Consider the following 19,466-nt stretch of genomic DNA (forward strand, 5'->3'; position numbering starts at 1 on the left):
GGGGGGGGGGGGGGGGGGGGGGGGGGGGCGGGGGACGGGCCCGCAGGGCCAGACGGACGGTGCCCGGAGGCTGTTGGCTTCAATAGAAAGGACATGGATATACTTTTTTTGGAGGTGGTTCAGAAATAAATTCTTTCTCAGCACGGGAGGAAGTCCTTGGGACAAGCCTGAGCACTGGAGAAGCCTGGGAGTGGCCCCTGTGCCACCCAGACGTCCCTCCTGGGGACACGCACCTGCGTGGGGCTGGGCCTCCAGCGTGGACGAGATGGGGGCAGGGCAGGGCGTCTGCGGAGCCCGGGCCCCACCCCGGCCACTCCGTGTAGGGCGTCCTGAAGGAGGCCCCCGAGGCTCGCTCTCCTCCGCGCCCGGCTGCTCTGGCACTTGCTGGACGCCCCGGGCCCCTGGCGACCGGCGACTCCAGGGGCAGCGGCAGAAAGGGGCCTGAGGGCTCCTGACGGGGCACGAATCGGCCTGAACGCCTCAGGACTGTTGAGAAAGTTCCTGAAAATATTCTCACTGAAGAGCTAAGTCGCAGACTTGAACACTGTCCAGGTGGGTCCTGGGCGAGAGGAGGCGGCGGAGCGGTGCCCCAGGCGCGTGCGGGGCAGGCGGCCATCTCCCGCTGGATGTGTTCTGCCCCAGCACAGAGACCGGCCTTACCCAGCCGCCCGGCTCCGCGGCTGTGGGTCTGTCCCGAAGGCCAGGCGTGTGGCTTCCCGTCTGTGATTTGTTTAATTGAGGGAAGTCGTGCTTTAGGTGAGTTTTAACGAGGCTTTATGGTTTCTCTCTTCTCACTGAATCATGTTTATTGGCAGAGTTTGGTTTCCACGAAGGCCCCTCCTACGGCTCCGGGAGCCCAGGCCATTCTCTGCTCCACCTGGTCTCTTCTAGACCCTTCCAGAAGACCGGGCTCCTGCACACATGGGTCAGAGCTGGCCCCCCACGCTGGCCGGTTCACCCAGATCCCGCCAGTGCCCCCCGCATGCCTCCCCTGCCCTGTGCGGTCGGAGCCTCGGGCCCCAGGCACCAGGAGCAATGCCCTGGGGGGCCCCAGACCCGCTAGGCAGGGGGCTGGGGTTTGCTTTTTAATTCTTCGGGCTACCTTCTTGTCAGCAAATGTTAGTTCAGCTGTGGGCTCACTTTCTCTCTTTTTTACGTTTAATTTTAATTTCTTTTAAGTAGTCTCTGCCCCCAGCAAGAGGCTCAAGCTCCCGACCGTGAGATGAAGGGTTACTCACTCCACTCACTGAGCCAGCCAGGCGCCCCAACTCTTGAAATCAATCGTAGATACACGTAATACTATTTGACTTTTTTTTTTAATTTTATTTTGAGAGAGAGTGAGAACGAGGAGAGGGCAGAGAGGAGAAAGAATCCCAAGCAGGCTCCATGCTCGGCGCAGAGCCCGACACAGGGCTCTATCTCATGACCCTGGGACCCTGACCTGAGCCGAAGTCCAGAGTCGGATGCTCACCCGACTGCGACACGCGGGCGCCCCACGCGTAACACTGTTCTAACTGGGCAGGATATGCAGGGGTCGGTTCATTAAACGTCCTTCGAGGTCCGGACAAGCCAGGAGCTGGCGAGGGGCCCATCACAAGGGACACCACGTCCCTCGGCAGCGACCCGGTGGGTGGCCTCGTGATACACACTTGCATTTATGACGTCTAACCTCCCCCTCGGCCTCACGCCCGGTCCCCTGTCTGCTGGAGCTGGTGATTCCCTTTAACACGAGAACAGTTCACCGAACGCCGGCCGTCACGTGCTCCACGGGTCGGAGGGCTCTACAGCAGGGCCCACGCCGTGCGGGTGTGAGCGCCCCAGCCACGGGTGGGCCAGGGCATGGGGGGCCTCGTCCCTCGGGAGGGTCTGGCGAGGTGTCCCTGGCGGTAGGACGGTGCCACCGTGAGGACAGAATGTCGAGACGGCGCTGGTCCTCAGAGCACTGGGACCTGAGCCCGCAGGAGGGCCGCGCGCCCTGAGCCACTGCCTGGAGGCACGAGCCAGGGAAGGCCGGGCCCCCCACGCCTGCGGCTCAGGGCTCTCTGGGGGCCCCCAGGCGTGTTTTGCGCCCCCCCCCAAGCCGGAGGGGCTGAGACCACAGGAGAGTGGCTCTGTGGCTTTCTCGGTGGCCGAGGAAAGTGCGTGTCTGGACGGGTGTGACAGCAGCGCGGGGCTGGCGGGGCCAGGCGTGCTGGGCGCAGACACGGGCTGGGGTGGGGGCCGCAGCCCCGCGCTCACTGCCCTGCCCTGCGGCCGGGGCGGGAGGGCACCTCCCAGGGCACCACGCCCAGGGGCGTGCGGCCGGTGCCGGTGGTTGTGGGCGAGACGCGCGTTCCCGCCGCCTCGGCACGCGTGGCAGCCCACGGGGCAGGGGCTCCGCGGCCGGTAGTGAGCCGGGTGCTGGGCGCCAGCGGCTCTAACTCATGCTTAATTTGGAACATGTCAAACATGCGAACGTTGTTTCTGGATGTCTGGTTCCTAACCCCTGCCCTCGGAGTGTGTAAGGCGGACTCACACTCCTTACTGGTATTGCGCTTACCGATCACCTGATACTAACTGTGGATTCCGTGCAACGACAGGCTGACGCTGTGCACACTCGGCCCTTCGACCCTGCTCTGGTCACGCCGGCCGACATCTGCAGGCGTGTGAGTGTGGTGTGTGCGTGTATACGTGTGTGCTTGCACACATGCGTAACACGTGTAAGGGGACGCGCGGAGACAGAGTGACGTTTGTGTGGAAATGCACTTAGCACACGAGCAGGCGCCTGGCTGGAAAAACGCTTTTGTGCTCAGGTGGGTCTCGGCAGACGCGGCTCCGTCCTGGAGTGGCCTGGGGGCTGGCGCCCGCTGTGGGTCCCGAGTCTGGGTCGGGCCTTCCTAACGGGAGGCTTGTTCCCTCGCCCCGCCCCCCCCACGACGCCCCACTCAGACACCTGTGCTGTGGTTTGCCAGGTCCGGGGGTGCGGTGGGCACACGTGCCCCCGTGGATACCACCGCCAGGCCACCTCTTCCTCGGGAACTTGACCTTCTCCTCCGGGAAGTCCCTCTCCAGGACTGCAGTCGTGTTTCTAACTGGGGATTGCAGCTCCTTGTTCCGGTGAGCCATGGGGAGCACGGGACAGGGTCCCAGGGCGGTGGCCGTGTGGCCCCGGCTCCCACGTGATGGGACCCCGTCCTGTGGCTCCAGCTTCTGGCCCCCCGGGCTCAGTGCCGTGCCCTCTTCCTCGGCAGAGCTCTGCCTCCCTCAGGCCGTCGTGGCTCCGCCGCTGAGCATCCCGGAGGCTCTCCCCAGGCCACCTGTGAAGGGCCTGGAGGAAGAGAGGCCATTTGGGGAACAGCAAACAGGTTTTCACGGGTGGGGGGGGGGTGCGGCATTCTGAGCAAAAAAGCAAGAACTTGATGGCGAGGATTGCAAAAGCTGGCATCACCAGAGCGGGTGGTTGAATGGCCCCTTCTGGACAAAAATAAGTATAGATGTAGACTCTTCTGTTTTTGGGGCACTAGACCCATTTCTGTGAGTAAATAGCACGGGGTTTGAACCCGCACTCTGAGACCCTGGGTTTTCCAGGGCCGGTCGTGTGGGTTTCTGGGGCCCAGCCCAGCAGAAGGGCAGCACCGCCGATGAGCCCGGTTCCTTCACAGCAGCAGCTCGGAAACCACGGGTGGTGTAGGGTTTCCACGTGTGTGTTTCCATTATTTAGAGACCGTGCGATATCCTCTCCAGGCCAACAATAATGAGGTACCAAGATGTTATAAAATGTCTTTTCAAATAGGAAATCCAGAAATGTGGCTTTCTTGTTAAGAATTACTAATTACACTAGTAACGATTTTTAAAACGTATTTTGTTGAGGTTATAATTAACATATAATGATTCTTAAATATAGTTGTGTGTCAATGTCATTTGCTTCCTAGGCCATGAGCTACCATCAGAATTTACATGTTAGAGACCTCAGAAAATGTTCATCTGATCCTTGAGGTGTTATCTTTGTAACCAGTAATTAGGACACCTTGATATTGATTAGCTTATTATATCCCTTTAAATGTTCAGGTTCCTATAGCTAAAACCCACCCATCCACCCACCTGTCCATCCACTCTTCTTTCCATCTATCCATCCATCCATCTCCCCACCCATCCACCCATCCTCTACCCATCCATTCCATTTATCTTTCCATTTATCCATCCATCCATCCACCTACCTACCCATCCCTCCTCTCACCCACCCTCCCATCCACCCACCCACCTACTCACCACCTACCTACCTGTCCATCTGCCCACTCCCCTGCCCATTCACCCATCCATCCATCCATCCACCCACCCACCCACCTGCCCATTCGCCCATCCACCCGTCCACCCACCCATCCATCTGTTTAACAAACTGAGGACCTTTTATGTGCCAGGTACAGTCATAGGCTCTGAAGCCTGCCGTGAAGTAAGCTAGACTAAAGCAGGCAAGGGTTCCTGCTGTCACGGAACTTAGTTTCTTCTGATCAAAGAGATGGCGGGTGAGGTGATGTTAAGTGTTCAGGGAAAGAGATAATCTGGGGAGGGTGACACCGGTGTTGGGTTGGGGACTGAAATCTGGGGGGGGGGGGGCGGCTGTGGAAGGAAGTGTTTGCGTGAAGAGCAGAAGGGAGGAGGGAGCAGATGAGTCTCCAGGGCGGGACACGTGGGCAGAGGATGGTCCGTGGAAGCGTGGGGTGGCGTGAGGTGCAGGGGGTGCCCTTGAGCTGCAGGGGGGAGAAGGGGTCAGGCCCGGGGCTGTGGGCGCCGACGGGCTCACTGAGCCGCGCTGTGCTTCCTGACGACGCCCCTCACGCCCTCTTCTTTTCTGTCCCCTCCCTAGAGCACTACAGCTATGCGCCGCCGAGCATCAGCTCTGCCCTGCCTCCCGGCGCGGCTCACCCCCCGCTGCCGGCACCGTGCCTCGACCTGCAGGGCGCGGCCCCGGGCATGCCGGGTGCTGCGGGCACCCAGCCCCCCGGCTACGGGGCTGCCGCGGACAGCGGGCCCCCCGGCTACTTCCTGGCCTCCGGCCACGTCCGGCCCAACGGGGCCCCCGCCCTGGAGAGCCCCCGCATCGAGATCACCTCGTACATGGGGCTGCACCACGGCAACAGCCAGTTCTTCCACGACGTGGAGGTGGAGGGCGTAGCCCCCAGCCCCAAGCGGCCCCCCTCCACGGCCACGCTGACTCTGCCCAGCCTGGAGGCATACCGGGACCCCTCCTGCCTGAGCCCGGCCAGCAGCCTGTCCTCCCGCAGCTGCAACTCGGACGCCTCGTCCTACGAGTCCAGCTTTTCGTATCCCTACGCGTCCCCGCAGACGTCCCCGTGGCAGTCGCCCTGCGTGTCCCCCAAGACCACGGACCCCGAGGAGGGCTTCGCCCGCGGCCTGGGGGCCTGCGGCCTGCTGGGCTCCCCCAGACACTCGCCCTCCACGTCGCCCCGCACGAGCGTCACGGAGGAGAGCTGGCTGGGGGCCCGCACGTCCCGGCCCTCGTCCCCCGGCAACAAGAGGAAGTACGGCCTCAACGGCCCGCAGCTCTCCTGCTCCCCGCACCACTCACCCACGCCGTCCCCGCGCAGCTCGCCGCGGGTCAGCGTCACCGACGACACCTGGCTGGGCGACACCACGCGGTACACCAGCTCTGCCATCGTGGCGGCCATCAACGCCCTGAGCACCGACAGCACGCTGGAGCTGGGCGACGGCGTCCCCGTGAAGGCGCGCAAGACCACCCTGGACCACTGTCCCTCGGTGGCGCTCAAGGTGGAGCCGGCCGGCGAGGACCTGGGGACCACGCCGCCCACGTCTGAGTTCCTGCCCGAGGAGTTCCCCCCCTTCCAGCACATCCGGAAGGGCGCCTTCTGCGACCAGTACCTGTCGGTGCCGCAGCACCCGTACCAGTGGGCCCGGCCCCGGTCGCCGACATCCTACACCAGGTGAGCGGGGGACAGGGTGGGCAGCGTCCGCGGGCAGCGCAGCGGCTTCTCACGGCCTGGTGGCTGCTGGCCAAGGACCCGGTGCCCACAGGGCTGCTTCCCTTCTGGCACTTTCCAGGATGGCCACGTGGCCCGTGGCAGCCTCAGGGTTTGCCTTTAGGAGCATCATCGGTTCTCTGTGCCTCAGCACCGTGCGCCCGACTCCCCGTGTGTCTGTGTTCAAATCCGCTTCCTGTAAGGACCCCCCCAAGACCTCATCTTCCCCTAATTGTCTCATTAAAAGCCCCGGGTCCTAACGAGGCCGGGTTCTGGGCTGGGGGTGAGGCTACTGCACGTGCATTCAGGTGGGGACGCGCCAGCCGTAACGAGGGTGCACACGTGTGCACTCAGCTTTTCTTCAATAAAACCAAATGATCCCTGTTTGTGTGTTTCCCTCCGCTGCTCACCCGCTCCCTTTCTCCCCCTAATTGCCGCCATGGCATTGGTGCAGATGGGGCCTCGGCTGGGCGATTCCCCAGGGCGGCTCCCCGGTCCTCGGAGAGCAGCTCGCCTCCGGTCCCACGAGAGGAGCGCCCGCTCCCCGCAGTCTGGCGACCAGAGCGTAGGCGAGCATCTCGGTTGTTGATTTTACTCTTCAGCGGCGTGCGGGCTCTACCGCTCCGTGGGGCCCACTTATCAGCCCAGTGTTTTTATTTTTAACTGAATAGCCTTCCCAACAGGTGGGCCGCTAACGCCGCCTGGCAGAGTGCAATCTGCTCCGGGATTTTTCTCAGGCGCGGAGACGGGCCTCCCTTGCAGCACCGGGTGCCCGGGACGTGGGGCTGCGGCGCCTCCCTGGACGCTCCCGCATGTCCGGAGTCCTGGGCTTGAGGTCCCATTTCTCCCGTCCCTGCTCTGGGGAGGCCGTTCTGGAAGCGACAGCGTGGGGCGGCACCCACCGGTTCCGGCGGGCGCGTCTGCAGCAGAAGGGACGCGAGTTGGCAGCATCGTTGGATTCAGAATCTGCTCTGCTCAGAGCCTGTGTCCACGGCGAGAGCGTGTAGCGTGGGCGCGGCTGCGGCGGGTAGTGGGCCTGCAGGTGCCGGGTGAGCCCGGCTCAGCCTGCCGAAGGTGTGTGGTGGGAGCCAATATGACACTGACTGGCTGCTTTTTTAAATGTTTGTTTATTATTGAGACAGAGGAAGAAGGCGGGGGAAGGGCATAGAGAGGGAGAGAGAGAATCCCAAGCCGACTCCGCACTGACCGCCTGACATGGGGCTCGACTTCACGAACGGGGAGATCACGACCTGAGCGGGAGTCGGTGCTTAACCGGCTGAGCCCCCGGCCTGTTGAGCGGCAGCTTCCTAAGTGCTGAGATGGTGGATGCTACGTTTCTTCCAGCTCGTTATTCAGAGTAGGAGTCATTCCTCTGACTCAGGAAGGAATGCAGACCAGCACTCAAGGAAGCTAGAATTACCACGGAGTTTTCTTGACTTGTGTTAGGGTGCGTCCGCATTTCTATCCCAACTTCTACTTTTCATATTACAAAGCTAAACGAGCGGATATATTCAAAGTTATGGTCAAAACAATTCTATTTCAACACCCGGATTTAAATCGTAAACATGAGAATTTAAGAAATCCATTTGAAGGCATTTAAAACCTATTAAGAACCATTTGTGCCTGCTCTCCTTTCTCTATAATTTTGAAGTAAAAATAAGAAAGTTTGAAGCCGGGGCGCCTGGGTGGCTTAGTCGGTTGAGTGTCCAACTTTCGCTCAGGTCATGATCTCGCGGTTCGTGTGTTCGAGCCCCGCGTCGGGCTCTGTGCTGACTGCCAGCTCAGAGCCTGGAGCCTGTTTCAGAGTCTGTGACTCCCTCTCTCTCTGACCCTCCCCTGCTCACGCTTATCTCTCTCTCTCCTAAAAATTTAAAAAAAAAAAAAAAAATTAAAAAAAAAAAAAGAATGAAGCCAACGGCCAGAAGCACACAGGCTCCCATTATGGTTTCCACGGGCCCTGAAGGCCGTGGTCCTCCCAGCGGGGCCTCACGGGACTCTTTAGGCCAAGGCCAGAGCAGGAAGGAAACTGTGGGTCGGGGTGAAGTGTGGCGCATCGGTGGCCCCGCCTGCTGGTCTGCACTCCGGCAGCGTAGGCAACAGACATTTGCTTCCCAGGGTTAGAGGTCAGGGCGCCAGCGGGTTGGCTCCTCCGGAGGCCCGTCTTCTTGGCTTGTGTCTGTCCAGATGTCCCCTATTTACAAGGACACCAGCCACTGGACCAGGGCCCACCTGGTGACCTTGCTGCAACGTGACCCTGCATCCAAACACGGTCACATTCTGAGGTCCTGGGGTTAAGACTCCAGCCCAGGAATTTGGGGGGGGGGAGGAACGCAGTTTGGCCCAGAACACCCCGCTTGGCCTCCGCGTGAGGAGGGCAGGACGCCTTCCACAGTCAGTCCCCCTTGGAGGCTCGCTCAGCCGCGGGGGCGTCTGCAGGCACTTGGGTGTCCCTGGTGGGTTGCCGATGACGCGCGGACCAGAGTCTGTCTGTCTTCGCCTGTGCTCAGGGCCCCGCGATGTGCCCACGTCAGAGCCCCTGGTTGGGAGCAGGGGAGGGGGCCTGGCGTTCCCGTGAGCTCGGTGAGCAAACATGGCACGTGGGGCAAGGTCGGAAGCTAACCTTTCCCCCAGTTTTGGTTTCACATCGAAATATGTTTCCTGGCCTCTCGTTCCTATTCCCATGCCGTCCTGTCGTTGGGTGCCCCGGGGCAGCTGGGCCACGGGGACGGGCCGTCGCACCCACGGGAGGGTGGGCCCCCCAAACTTCCTGTCCCCTCCGGCCAGCGTCTAGGACATCAGCAGGGTCTCTGCCGTGTAACCCCAGGGCCGGGTTTGTAATGGTCTCCGGGGTCTGGGATGGAGAACTCGTCACGTTTTTAATTCGCAAAAGGAGCCTTTGAATGAAAAGTGTGCAGCGCTAGCCTTTCCCAAGGACTCTGGGTGCTGGGGGAGGTTTCTCCCTTTTGGGGTCATCTTTGTTGGTATAGTATTTTTGGCAATCCCTCTGCAAAGCGTCCTGATAGGCCCACAGCAGCCTATCAAGAATGGATAGTATCATTCTTGCTGCACTTGAAACTAACCGCAGTGTTTCATAAAACTTTATAGTTTTATAGTTTGGATGTGTTTTAGAGTTTAAATGAGTGACACTTTTGTCCTCAGAGCTTGGGTCTGAGAGTCAGTCTGTGAGCCTCTTCAGAAAGGAGAGGGCATTCGTAGCAATGATGCCGGTGATAACAATCAGCTTCCAGGTCAGCCTTGAGTCGATTGCCGAGGCAGCTGGTGTGTATGCAGAGGCAGGGAGGCTGGGGTGGGGGGGCGGTGTGCAGAGGCAGGGAGGCTGAGGGGGGCAGGTGCGCAGAGGCAGGGAGGCTGGGGGGCGGTGTGCAGAGGCAGGGAGGCTGGGGGGGCGGTGTGCAGAGGCAGGGAGGCTGGGGGGGCGGTGCGCAGAGGCAGGGAGGCTGGGGGGCGGGTGTAGAGGCAGGAAAGGGATGGACATCTGAAGATCTGGCTTACAAGACAGGAACTTATGGTTGGTTATTTCTAGATGGCAGACCTCAGAGGGCAGTTTCTGGAGGCTTCCATATCAACATGAAGGATAACAGCTTTCAGTGGGCGCTGCCCCCCTCGGGTCCCTCTGAGGGCCTGGCAGCTGTGCGTCTGGGCGGTGTGCATTGCCAGTGTTGGGGCTGCCTCTGTGCGTTGACTTCCTTCTCTTCTAGGACACACTCGTGGGAAGTTTCAGCTCACAGGGCGTTCATGTCTTTGGCCATCTGTACCCAGAATCAACTCTGAATTTGCCTTTAGAGAGGCACACGTGGGGCGCCTGGGGGGCTCCGTCGGTTAAGCGTCCAACTTTCGGCTCAGGTCACGGTCTCACGGTTCATGGGCTCGAGCCCCGCGTCGGGCTCTGTGCTGACGGCTCAGAGCCTGGAGCTGCTTCAGTTCTGTCTCCCTCTCTCTCTGACTCTCCCCTGTTCAAGCTCTCTCTCTCTCAGAAATAAATAAAACATTAAAAAAAAGAAAGAGGCGTACTTACGTGAGGAGAGTAGAAAAGCAGAGGCATTTTAAGGTGACTTTGTTTTAAAGATTTTGTTTTTAAGTATCTCCATATCCAACATGGGCTTGAACCCACAACTGTGAGATTGAGAGCTGCACACTCTACGGTCTGATCCAGCCAGTGCCCGTAATGTGACTCTTGTGACATCAATTTCCCACTTGTGGCACTAAATTCCTATATAGGAAACTGCTTCTTTGATTTGAGCCCTTGAAGAGCTCCCCTAGGAGGCCAGGCGGACTCAGTGAGCTGTCCTTGCGCAGAGCCGAGCTGGGTCGGGGCCTGAGGCCGCTCTGTGTACACAGCAGTGCGCTGCAGACATCATTTCTTTTAGGGTTTAGGCTGCAATACTGGTGATTTTCACCATGTCCACGGCCCTTGTGTCGTGTTAAGTGGTGGCTTCCAGAAGTCTATCGCCCCCGACTGATTTGATGTTTTCTGAGCGTCTCAGTGTGTGTCCTCGTTTGGAATCAGATTCACTGTAGGCTGGTAACACATGCATCCATTGTGGCGTCCCCGCGGGGGGTCTCGCCCCCGTTCCACCCGGGAGCCCAGGGCCCGCGCTGTCCGTGCTCAGGCGGTCTCGGGCTGGCCCGCTGGCATGCCGGGCACGTGGCTTCGCCCAGGGGCAGGTCTCCTGAAGGAGCTCGCTGACAGGAGGGGCCATGTGGGCTCTCTCTGCAGGGTCCCCTTTGTGCTGGCAAGACCGAGGTACAGAGTCGGGATGCCCGCTCAGGGCCCTGGCTCTCCGGGGGCAGGACCCGAACTCAGCCCATGACCCCTGACCGCTGCTCCCGGGAGATATGGTGGAGGCCGGGATGGGCGTCGGGACGTGTCCAGAAGCTGACGAGAACGTGTCCGGCTGCAGGACGCTGAGCGTGCTTCCGGGGGCGGCGGACACCCAGCACACAGGTCGCCATGAGGCCACAGATAAACCTTAGCCTCAGCCCCTCCCAGAATGAACCCAGCATCTATGGGGGGGCAGGCACTTTCTGCCCCCATTTGGAGCACTGAACACCACGTGTCTGCTCACTGCACAAGTACGTGTGCGAGAGGTTTGCAGAGACCTAGCCCTCTTTCCCTCCCGTCAGGCTCTCTGGTTTTACAGAGTTCCCGGCTGACACTTGGAAGGTGCTTTGCAGTGAGTACCGGCTCCTGGCTTGAAAGAGGAGCCTGCCGATTGATCAGGAGCAAAGTTAGTCAGTGCATGGGGGCGGGGCGGGTGGGGAGGCTGGGGGCGCTTCTGCCCACCCCTGCCGGGCTTGTCCCGGGAGTGGGCCGTGGCCCTTCAAGTCAGACCGCTGAGATCTGGCCCGTGGCTTCTTTAATAGAATAGTCTGAGTGCAGGAAGGGTTATCGCGTGGAGTCTGACCTGTGCCTGGCCTCGTCCCGCACACGTCCAGCCTGTGCGCGGGGCCCGGCTGCACTCAGGCGTCACACCACCTGTCCGGGGGCCTTCGTGTGTCCACAATGTGGAGATTTCCCAAACCGTGGGGGCCCTGCTGGGAGCAAGCATCCAGCAACACCAGGCGTCAGTGACCACAGACAAATCCGAATTAATTTCTGCCCAGACGTTGTCCCCTGAGGTCAGGGTGCGGGAAGGGGGTCGTCCACCCGTGGCATCCCGAATGGGCCTGCTGCCAGGCCAGCTCCTGCCCAGAGGCTGGGCTTGTGCACACTCAGGCCTAGACCTTCACGCAGAGCAGTGGGGCTCACCTTCCCTCGTTTCTTGGGTTCTTGAACAAAAACAAAGTTACATACCACACTGGGGTTTGCTTGTTTGTCCATAGTTCTAAACTACCATCTGTGAGCTGGGACACATCGTACTGGGTTAGTTTTAACAAACAAGCAACTTGTGTAAAGTCTCACACCCGACGCAGGTGGTCTGTGCCCTGCGTACCGCCTACGCGTGGGCTGTGGGGCAGGCGCATTTCCGGGGTGAGGCCGCAGCCCTGGGAAAGCGAGTGCAGTGAACTCCACTTGTCAGGCTGTGTCTGGCTCAGTGCTGCAAGGACTCGGGGGCCGGGGCGCCCCTTGACTCCGGAGTCCCCTGCACACTAGGCCTGGCTCCGTGGGCGCTGGTCCCTGCCAGCCCTGGGGGGAGGGCAGGCTCTAGTCTTGTCACAGATAAATGCTTCTCCTTCAGAGCCTGGAGCTACACACGCGGGCTTCCGCCACACACGAAGAGTTCAGAGTTGCACATGCAGCGTTCAGAGCCGCACGCACGGAGCTCAGAGTTGCACACACGCAGCGAGTTCAGAGCTGCACACGCGGGGCGTTCAGAGCCGCACGCACGGAGCTCAGAGTCGCACACACGCGGCGAGTTCAGAGCCGCGCACACGCGGGGCGTTCAGAGCTGCACACGCGGGGCGTTCAGAGCTGCACACGCGGGGCGTTCAGAGCCGCGCACACGCGGGGCGTTCAGAGCTGCACACGCGGGGCTCAGGATCAGGGAGTTAGGCACGCGCCCCCTGGTTAGTGTGGTGGCCACTGTGCATGTCCCACTGTGAGGTTTGGACGGCCTGTTGGGGTGGATGGTCCAGGCCTTTCTGTGGTGCACAGGCCGCTCGAGGGGTAAGCGGACTTTGCCAGGATGTGAGGACTCATCCCAGACACCGGACGACACCTGGTGAGGTCGTGCCCGGAGTGCCCTCAGGACACGTGGAAACGCCTCAGTTTCTGTCAGCGTTACTCCCCACGGGTGAATGTGGCCATCTGTTGGGGGTGCTTAGTGACCTGCACCCCCTTCCACTGGCACCCGCGGCCTTGCAGGGCTTCAGGGATGAGCCCTGTGGCCTGAAAGCCTCATGTGTCCCTCCCCAGGGGCCTGGACCTGGGCCCGGAGAGCTCATTGCTGTGGGAGGGGGTGTGTGGATAAGTCTCATTTTGCAGATGGGAAAACCGAGGCATGTGGAAGTTTCCTAATTTAAAATAAAAGAAGGAAGAAGCCACAAGGTCCCTGTAAGGTTCTGGTCGGGCACGGCCTGCTCACTGGAAGGCTCCGTGCTCTGAGGCCGTGTGGATCGGGGTCCATGTGCTGGCCTGTCACCCCAGCTGGGGCCTCGAGCGGCTCACCTGCGGGATGGGGTCTCAGTTCCCATCACGGACGGGTGTGTGGGTGCACACGGGCCAGAGGCAGAGGCCGCATGCAGTGCGTGCCTTCATTTCAAGCTGAGTGCCTGCTGAGAAGGGGCCGGCGGCTCTGGCCCAGTTGCGGGCAGGCGCCGGGACCCCTGCAGGCAGGGCCTGGAACCATGGTGATGTGGCCCGGCGTGCCTGGCACAGAGCCCTGGTGGCCTGAGACTGAGCTCAGCCCCCGGCAGCGTCCAGGGGGTGAGGTACTGAGCACAAGCACCAGCTTGGCCCCGGGCAGCGTCCGGGGGGGTGAAGGGAGGAGCTTGGACGCATCCCCGACTGCAGATTGTGTCCTGAGCTGCTGGGTTTCTACCCTCACGTGAGAGATTGGGTGACCCTGGTTGTGTGTCTGTCCGTGTCTGTCCCGCGTGCTCCGTGGCGGACGCCGCCCCGTGGGAAAGCCTGCTTCATGCAGGTCTCGAATCCCTCCGTTTTCATGAGCAGCGTGTGGCAGCTGCGCGTGCGCGTCGGCATTCTCCAGGTTCGTCTGTGCGATGACTGAAACGCGGGCCTCGGCCCCCCCCCCGAGGAGGGCGCAGGGGCAGGGGTGAGGCGTGGTTACTGGGCTGGGCCGTGGGTCCCTGGCAGTGGTTTCCGTTTGGGTGTGGATTCTGGACAAAAGCCCCTCCTCTCTGCCTCCCCGCGCGGCCCCGCCTGGCGGGACTGCAGGGATGGCCTGGCGTTACCGGGCCCGTCCCTGCTGAGGAGGGGTCTGCGCGTCCCCGGGGGGCCGTGGGCTCCCGGCCGTCCTGCCCATCTGCGTGCAGGGCCGCGGGTCAGGACACAGCCCGGGGCTGTGGGGCCGTGAAGGCGCGTCTGTGAGAAGGGGCGGACCACGGGTGGCGTGGGTGCCCCGGGAGCTGGAAGCGAGCCCGGGAGGTGGGACCCCTCAAGGCCAAGAGTCCCCAGGGACTTTACTGAACCGAGTGCAGAACCCCGTGCTCGAAGCCTTGCTGTTCTTACTCTGTAAATCCCGCATTTGCGCTGAGTGTGAACGGAGCTCCTGACTGGACACAGCCCCCCGGGCTGCTGAGCCCGCACACGGGGCACGGGGACGGGTCAGGGCCGGAGAGGCCGTGTCACTGCGGACGGCCCTCCTGGGCGGCTCTGGGGCCACAGGACAGCTCATCAGCCTGGGGGGGGGGGGCCGGGGGGGCAGACGGCTCAGTCGGGAGCCTGCAGGGGACGGGCTCCCCTTGGCGGCGGCGCAGAGGCAGCCGTCCCGGCAGCGAGGGCCCGAGACGTTCCACGGCTGCGGGAGTGAAGTCTCTCCCCGACTCCCGTGCCCGAGGGGCTCCCTGTGGGAAGGTGGACGGGGCGCCTGCCACACAACGGCTGGCGGGCGGTCAGCCAGGGACCTACCTGTCCCTTCCCGACAGGACTCAGCGGCCCCCCCAGGAAGGCCGACCTCTCGGGCGTGGGAGAAGCTTCTCAGCTCAGAGCCGGGGCGGAGGCGGGCAGCTGCTGCCAGGGCTCCTGTGTGGTCCCGGGCGCACCCCGGCCCCGCGGCCTCCGTGCCCAGAGCGCCGGCCAAGGGCCTGAGAACCACGCTGATGACCCTCCTTAACGTGAGAGGGGAAAACCAAAATCAACAGCCGAGTGGAGACGAGGCCTTTGGCCGAGACCCTGAGAAAATGTGCTGTTGCGTTAAATTTTTGATAATCTCGTTTTCCTTAAGTTGTGATTGTCCTTCCTTCGGGCGGACTTGAATCCTGCCAAGTTCAGAGTTTACAGCTTCAGCTACTTTAGGAAAATGGGGCTCATGAAAGCCGTTACAGCTTTCTCCTAAGTGAGAAGTACCGGTGGGCTTTAAGGGCTGGAAAACCCAGAATTGAAAGGATTTTACCCAAACCATGTAAGCAGAGGGACTGCTCTGGTCGGGGCTTCTGCCGGGAGGAGAAGGCCACACCCTGGGGGCTGTGCCGGCCGGCTGGCGGTGGCTCGCGCTGAAGGCTGTCTTTCAGACGCCGTGGACTCGGCTGTCCCAAGGAAGAGGGTCCCGAGGCGCTGGACCCCCGCGGGCGCGTGGTCTGCAGACTGGGCGCCTCTTCGCAGACGGGCCGCGAGCTCACGAGGAGCAAGAGGAAGCGGAAACGTGAATTCCTTGTTTTCTCGACTGTGCGAATTGTAAACTGTAGATGTGCAAAAAGACACGAATCACGCGGCCCCGACCCTGAGCGCCACAGCGGCCGCGTGAGCCCTTCTCGCCTCCCGTCAGAGCCGGGCTCTGCCCTCCACACGGCTCCACGGAAAACCGAGGACTCGGGCACTGAGCCCCGCCGCCCCCGCCCGGCCGCCTGCGTATTCAGCGTGAGTCCCTCTGGAGCCGGGCCGCTGGCAGCCAGCAGGGCGCCCCCGCCCGGCCGGGTGGCCCGGGCCCGTGGTGTCGCCTCTCATGCCTTCCTGCTCTGGGTAGTCCCTGGTTTGTTTCGAGTTTTTTCTCAAACTGGTGCTGAACCTGGGCATTTGCCAGAATTCTGGCTTCGTGTTTTGGCAAAATGGTGAGCGCACGCCCATCGGGAGGCAGACGTTTGGTGTCCCTCTCCGGCGTCAGCCGTCACGGCTGAGGCAGTTCCAGTCGGAGTCTGGCCTGAGCCCTGCGGGGGCCTCGTTAGCCGTGGGGTCCCGGGGCGCCAGCCGAGGTCACTGCCTGCCGCGTGGGCCGCGCTGAGGGTCGGAGACGCCTCGTGCGCCCGGAGCCTGCAGGAGCCGTGCCTGCGGGGTCGTCAAGGTCCCCCTGGTTTTGAGTTGGGCACGAACAGCCAGCCGGCCTCCGCGTTCCCCCGGGTGCCCGGGCCCCGGGCTTGGCGGGGCCCCGCACAGGAACGCCGGACGGGCCCGCCGAAGCCACGCAGCTTTGCGTGCGAGGCCGTCGGGCACCACGTGTCACCCGGCGCCCGGGAGGGGCCTGGCGCGTGCTGTGACGCGAGAAGGTGTTTCGGGCGGCGGACCTGGGACGCAGCAGGCAGCCCCGCCGGAGGCGCTCCTGGGCCGCGTTGCTTAAGGGACGGGGGCCGTCGACGACGCCCTGCATGCTGTGGAGACGGCGACTCTGGCGAGGAGCGAGCGGCCGGGCGGTGGCGCCTGGTGGGCAGGGCTTCTCCGGGGACGTGGGACACGCCAGCCGTCGGCCAGGCAGGCGCAGCTGGGACGCGGCTGGTGCCCTCATCACAGCATGCGGGTGTCGAGGTGCCGTGAACTAAGCCCTTAAAAGAATCCTTCACACTTTTCCTACGTGGAGGAGACACAGAGGTTCAGTGAGAGTCGAAAGCGTTTCTCGTGGGAAACGGGCGGCCGCCGCGGCTCCGAGAACCGGCTGATTCAGAGCGGGAGTGCACGGCCTCCCCTCCCCACGGGCCTCGCCCACGCACAGAAGGGGCGCCGCTTCCCTCACACTGTCACACAGGGCCCGGGGCAGAGCTGCCAGCGGAAGGGGCCCCGCCCCCGGGGGACTGACTACGTGTGACAGCAGCTCACCGTCCTCTCTCGGTGGTGGGAATGATAGTCGTGGGCACGCGATTCGGATTTCTGTCCCAAGACAAGGGTGACCATTTTTTAGTTTTATTTATTTTGAGAGAGAGGAGAGAGTGAGCGAGGGAGGGACAGAAAGAGAAGCAGAGAGAGAGAGAGTGCCGGGGGGGAGGGGACAGAGAGAGAAGAGACTGAGTGAGCGGGGGAAGGACAGAGAGAGAAGAGAGAGCGGGGGAGGGACAGAGAGAAGAGAGAGGCTGAGCGGGGGAGGGACAGAGAGAGATCCCAAGCAGGCTCCATACTGTCAGCACAGAGCCCCAGCGTGGGGCTCAAACCCACAAACCCTGAGGTCATGACCTGAGCCAAAATCCAGAGCCAGAGCTGACTTGAGCCCCCTGGGGGCCCCACGGAGGAGCATTTTAAAACCTTTCTGTCTCAAGAGAATCCAGGACTGACCGAAACTGGCAGACGTCCCCTAGAGCCAGACCCCAGCCCGGGACCCCAGCCGGGCACGCCGGAGGCGCGGGGCTCTGGGGGAGAGCTCAGCACCAGCACCCCATTCAACCTACAAACCTCCGTGCGGGCCGCCAGCATCACTGCCGCAGCCGCCTCCAGGCTGCGAGCGGGAGCGCCCCCAGGACTCGAGCCCAGGAGCGTCTCTCTGCCGGACATGGCTCCTTCGCGGCCGCAGACCTCCCCGAGTCCCCTGTGCGCCAGGCCAGGCGGCTGAACCTCCCTGTCGTCTTAGGGGACGGAGCGCGGTGGGGCTCTTTGAGCAAAAGGCATCTCGGCCAACTGTGCCCCGCGGGGCCTTGTCCCTGGTGCTCCACACGGGGTTGATGAGACCGTGCGTCCTGCAGTTGTGAAGTCGGACGAGCATGGACAGGCCCAGGGATCCGTGAATCGGTGCTGTGGTGGGCGGTACTCAGGACAGTGGCCACCAGCCCGCCACGGCCCGCTGGACCCTGCAGGGGCAGGCTGGCTGTGGGGCTGGGGGCCAGGCCTTGAGGCCCGGGGCTGGGGCGCACACTGTCTTTAGTAAAACGCATACAAGAAGTCAGACAGTGGGGCGCCTGGTGGCTCAGTTGGTTAAATGTCCGACTTCGGCTCAGGTCATGATCTCACAGTTCGTGGGTTCGAGCCCCACGTCGGACTCTGTGCTGACAGCTCAGAGCCTGGAGCCTGTTTCAGAGTCTGTGTCTCCCTCTCTCTCTGCTCCTCCTCCACTCACAAAAATGAATGTTAAAAAAAAGCAATCAGATGGATGTGGAGTGCTCTGGAGATTTTCAGAGGTGTTTCTGCTGCCGGTTAGAAGTGTTTGTTGTTAATCCTTACCGGGCTGTTCTGCACGTGGCGCCAGGGTTTGTGAAGACGCGGCCTCAGCAAGGTCTTTGGCGGGATGTCTGGGGACATGTCCAGAGGCTCAAGTGTTCGCCTTCTTTGATGTGACCAGGAGGGTGGCTCAGGCCTCTTACTCGGCTGTTCCCCTCCCTGGTGATAGCCACACATTGGAAACAACCCAGAAGGCCAGCAGTGAGGTGCCCATCAATTAATTATACGGCAACACAGGACACTGTGATCGAACCATGTTAACAATGTGCTAAGATGCTCAGCGTGTCTGTAATTTAAAAAAGCCAGGGTGTCCATTTATATATTAGACTTCGTTAAACTATATCCATTTTTAGATGACGACACTCCCAGATTGACACCCAGCTGTGGAGACCATTTCTGTGGAGGATTTTGAGACATAACTGAGCGCGTGCGCGTAGAGGACTCGGTCTCCACAGGTCGCGTGAATCTCGGGCATGGGTGCAGCCACCTTTCTCTTGTTCTGAGGGAATCAAATCCACTCAGAGATGGGTCTAAAGTGTGAAATTATCCGTTACATTCAGCGGGCGGAGCCCAGGCGCCGGGGCTGAGGCCGGGTGGCAGCGTCTGCTGTGGCACCACTGCCCTGGGGCTTGTGGGGGCCACGGAACCGTGGCCCCGGGGCCCCAGACACCTCTCTGGGCTCGGCCTCATCTCTGAGCTGGAGATGAGTTTGCGTCTGTTGTGCTGCTGCCAAAGCCATGCCGGGAATTTTCAGCCGAAAGCAGTGACTTTAACTGTGTACCGCGGCGCTCCGTGACCCACGCCGACACGCGGACGACCCAGAGCAGGTTGTTCACGTGCAGTTTTCTTCCGTCAGTCAAGTGCGCAGGGTGTTAGAAGACGCGTGCGCCGCATGCCCACATGTCGGGGGCCTGTGCCGTGGTGCCTTCCCGCCCTCCTTCCGGCCCCTCCCTTCTCGTTTTACCCCCCGGGGGGCAGGTGGCCCCAAGAGTTTGTTTCTCTTTCTAGTCACTAGGTCAGCGGGGCGGGTAGGGTCACACAAAGCTGCCGTGTGGGACACTCTGAGTGGAGGCGCCCTCCCTGCAGCGGGGACGCGTGTCCGCCTGTGCGCGACACCGTGCGGTCTGTCCCTTCGGGCAGGGGAGCCACCCGCAGACCCCTTCCCACCCCCACGCCTCCCCAGAAGCCCTCCCCCACGGCCCTTCCTTCCACCCTCGGTGTCTCCCCCGGAAGCCGGCACTCGGCCGATAACCTCGTCCAGGAAATGCCTCTGACCCACGAGGCGTTTCCTCCGTCAGGAAGAGCCTCATTCGACAGCTACGCGAGCTCTTTAGAAGTGACACTGGCGCTTCACGCCGACTCTGGCTGGTTTCAGCCCCGGGCAGACAGGTCCTCTGCGCACACGCGTCTCTGCCCCACTCTTAACTGGTCAGGCGGCTGGATCGGTTTCTCTGGAAGTCCCGGAGTTTTCTCTACAAGGCGAGAGACCCTGGGCCTCA

General features: G+C 61.8%; 1 protein-coding gene across 4 annotated transcripts in view; it reads left to right on the forward strand.

Annotated features, from left to right (window-relative positions):
* NFATC1 (nuclear factor of activated T cells 1) overlaps window positions 1-19,466 on the forward strand; it is a 100,902-nt gene that overhangs the window by 8,312 nt on the left and 73,124 nt on the right. For 3 of the 4 annotated variants that reach the window (XM_039245822.1, XM_039245825.1, XM_039245824.1), the window contains exon 2: window positions 4,844-5,939. In XM_039245822.1, the coding sequence (XP_039101753.1) occupies window positions 4,844-5,939 (1,096 nt within the window). The remainder of the gene's footprint in view (window positions 1-4,843; window positions 5,940-19,466) is intronic. The other variant, XM_039245823.1, reaches the window with a different exon arrangement.

Source organism: Hyaena hyaena, unplaced genomic scaffold, assembly GCF_003009895.1.
Source record: "Hyaena hyaena isolate Hyena2069 unplaced genomic scaffold, ASM300989v1 scaffold_267, whole genome shotgun sequence".
Taxonomy (NCBI): Eukaryota; Metazoa; Chordata; class Mammalia; order Carnivora; family Hyaenidae; genus Hyaena; species Hyaena hyaena.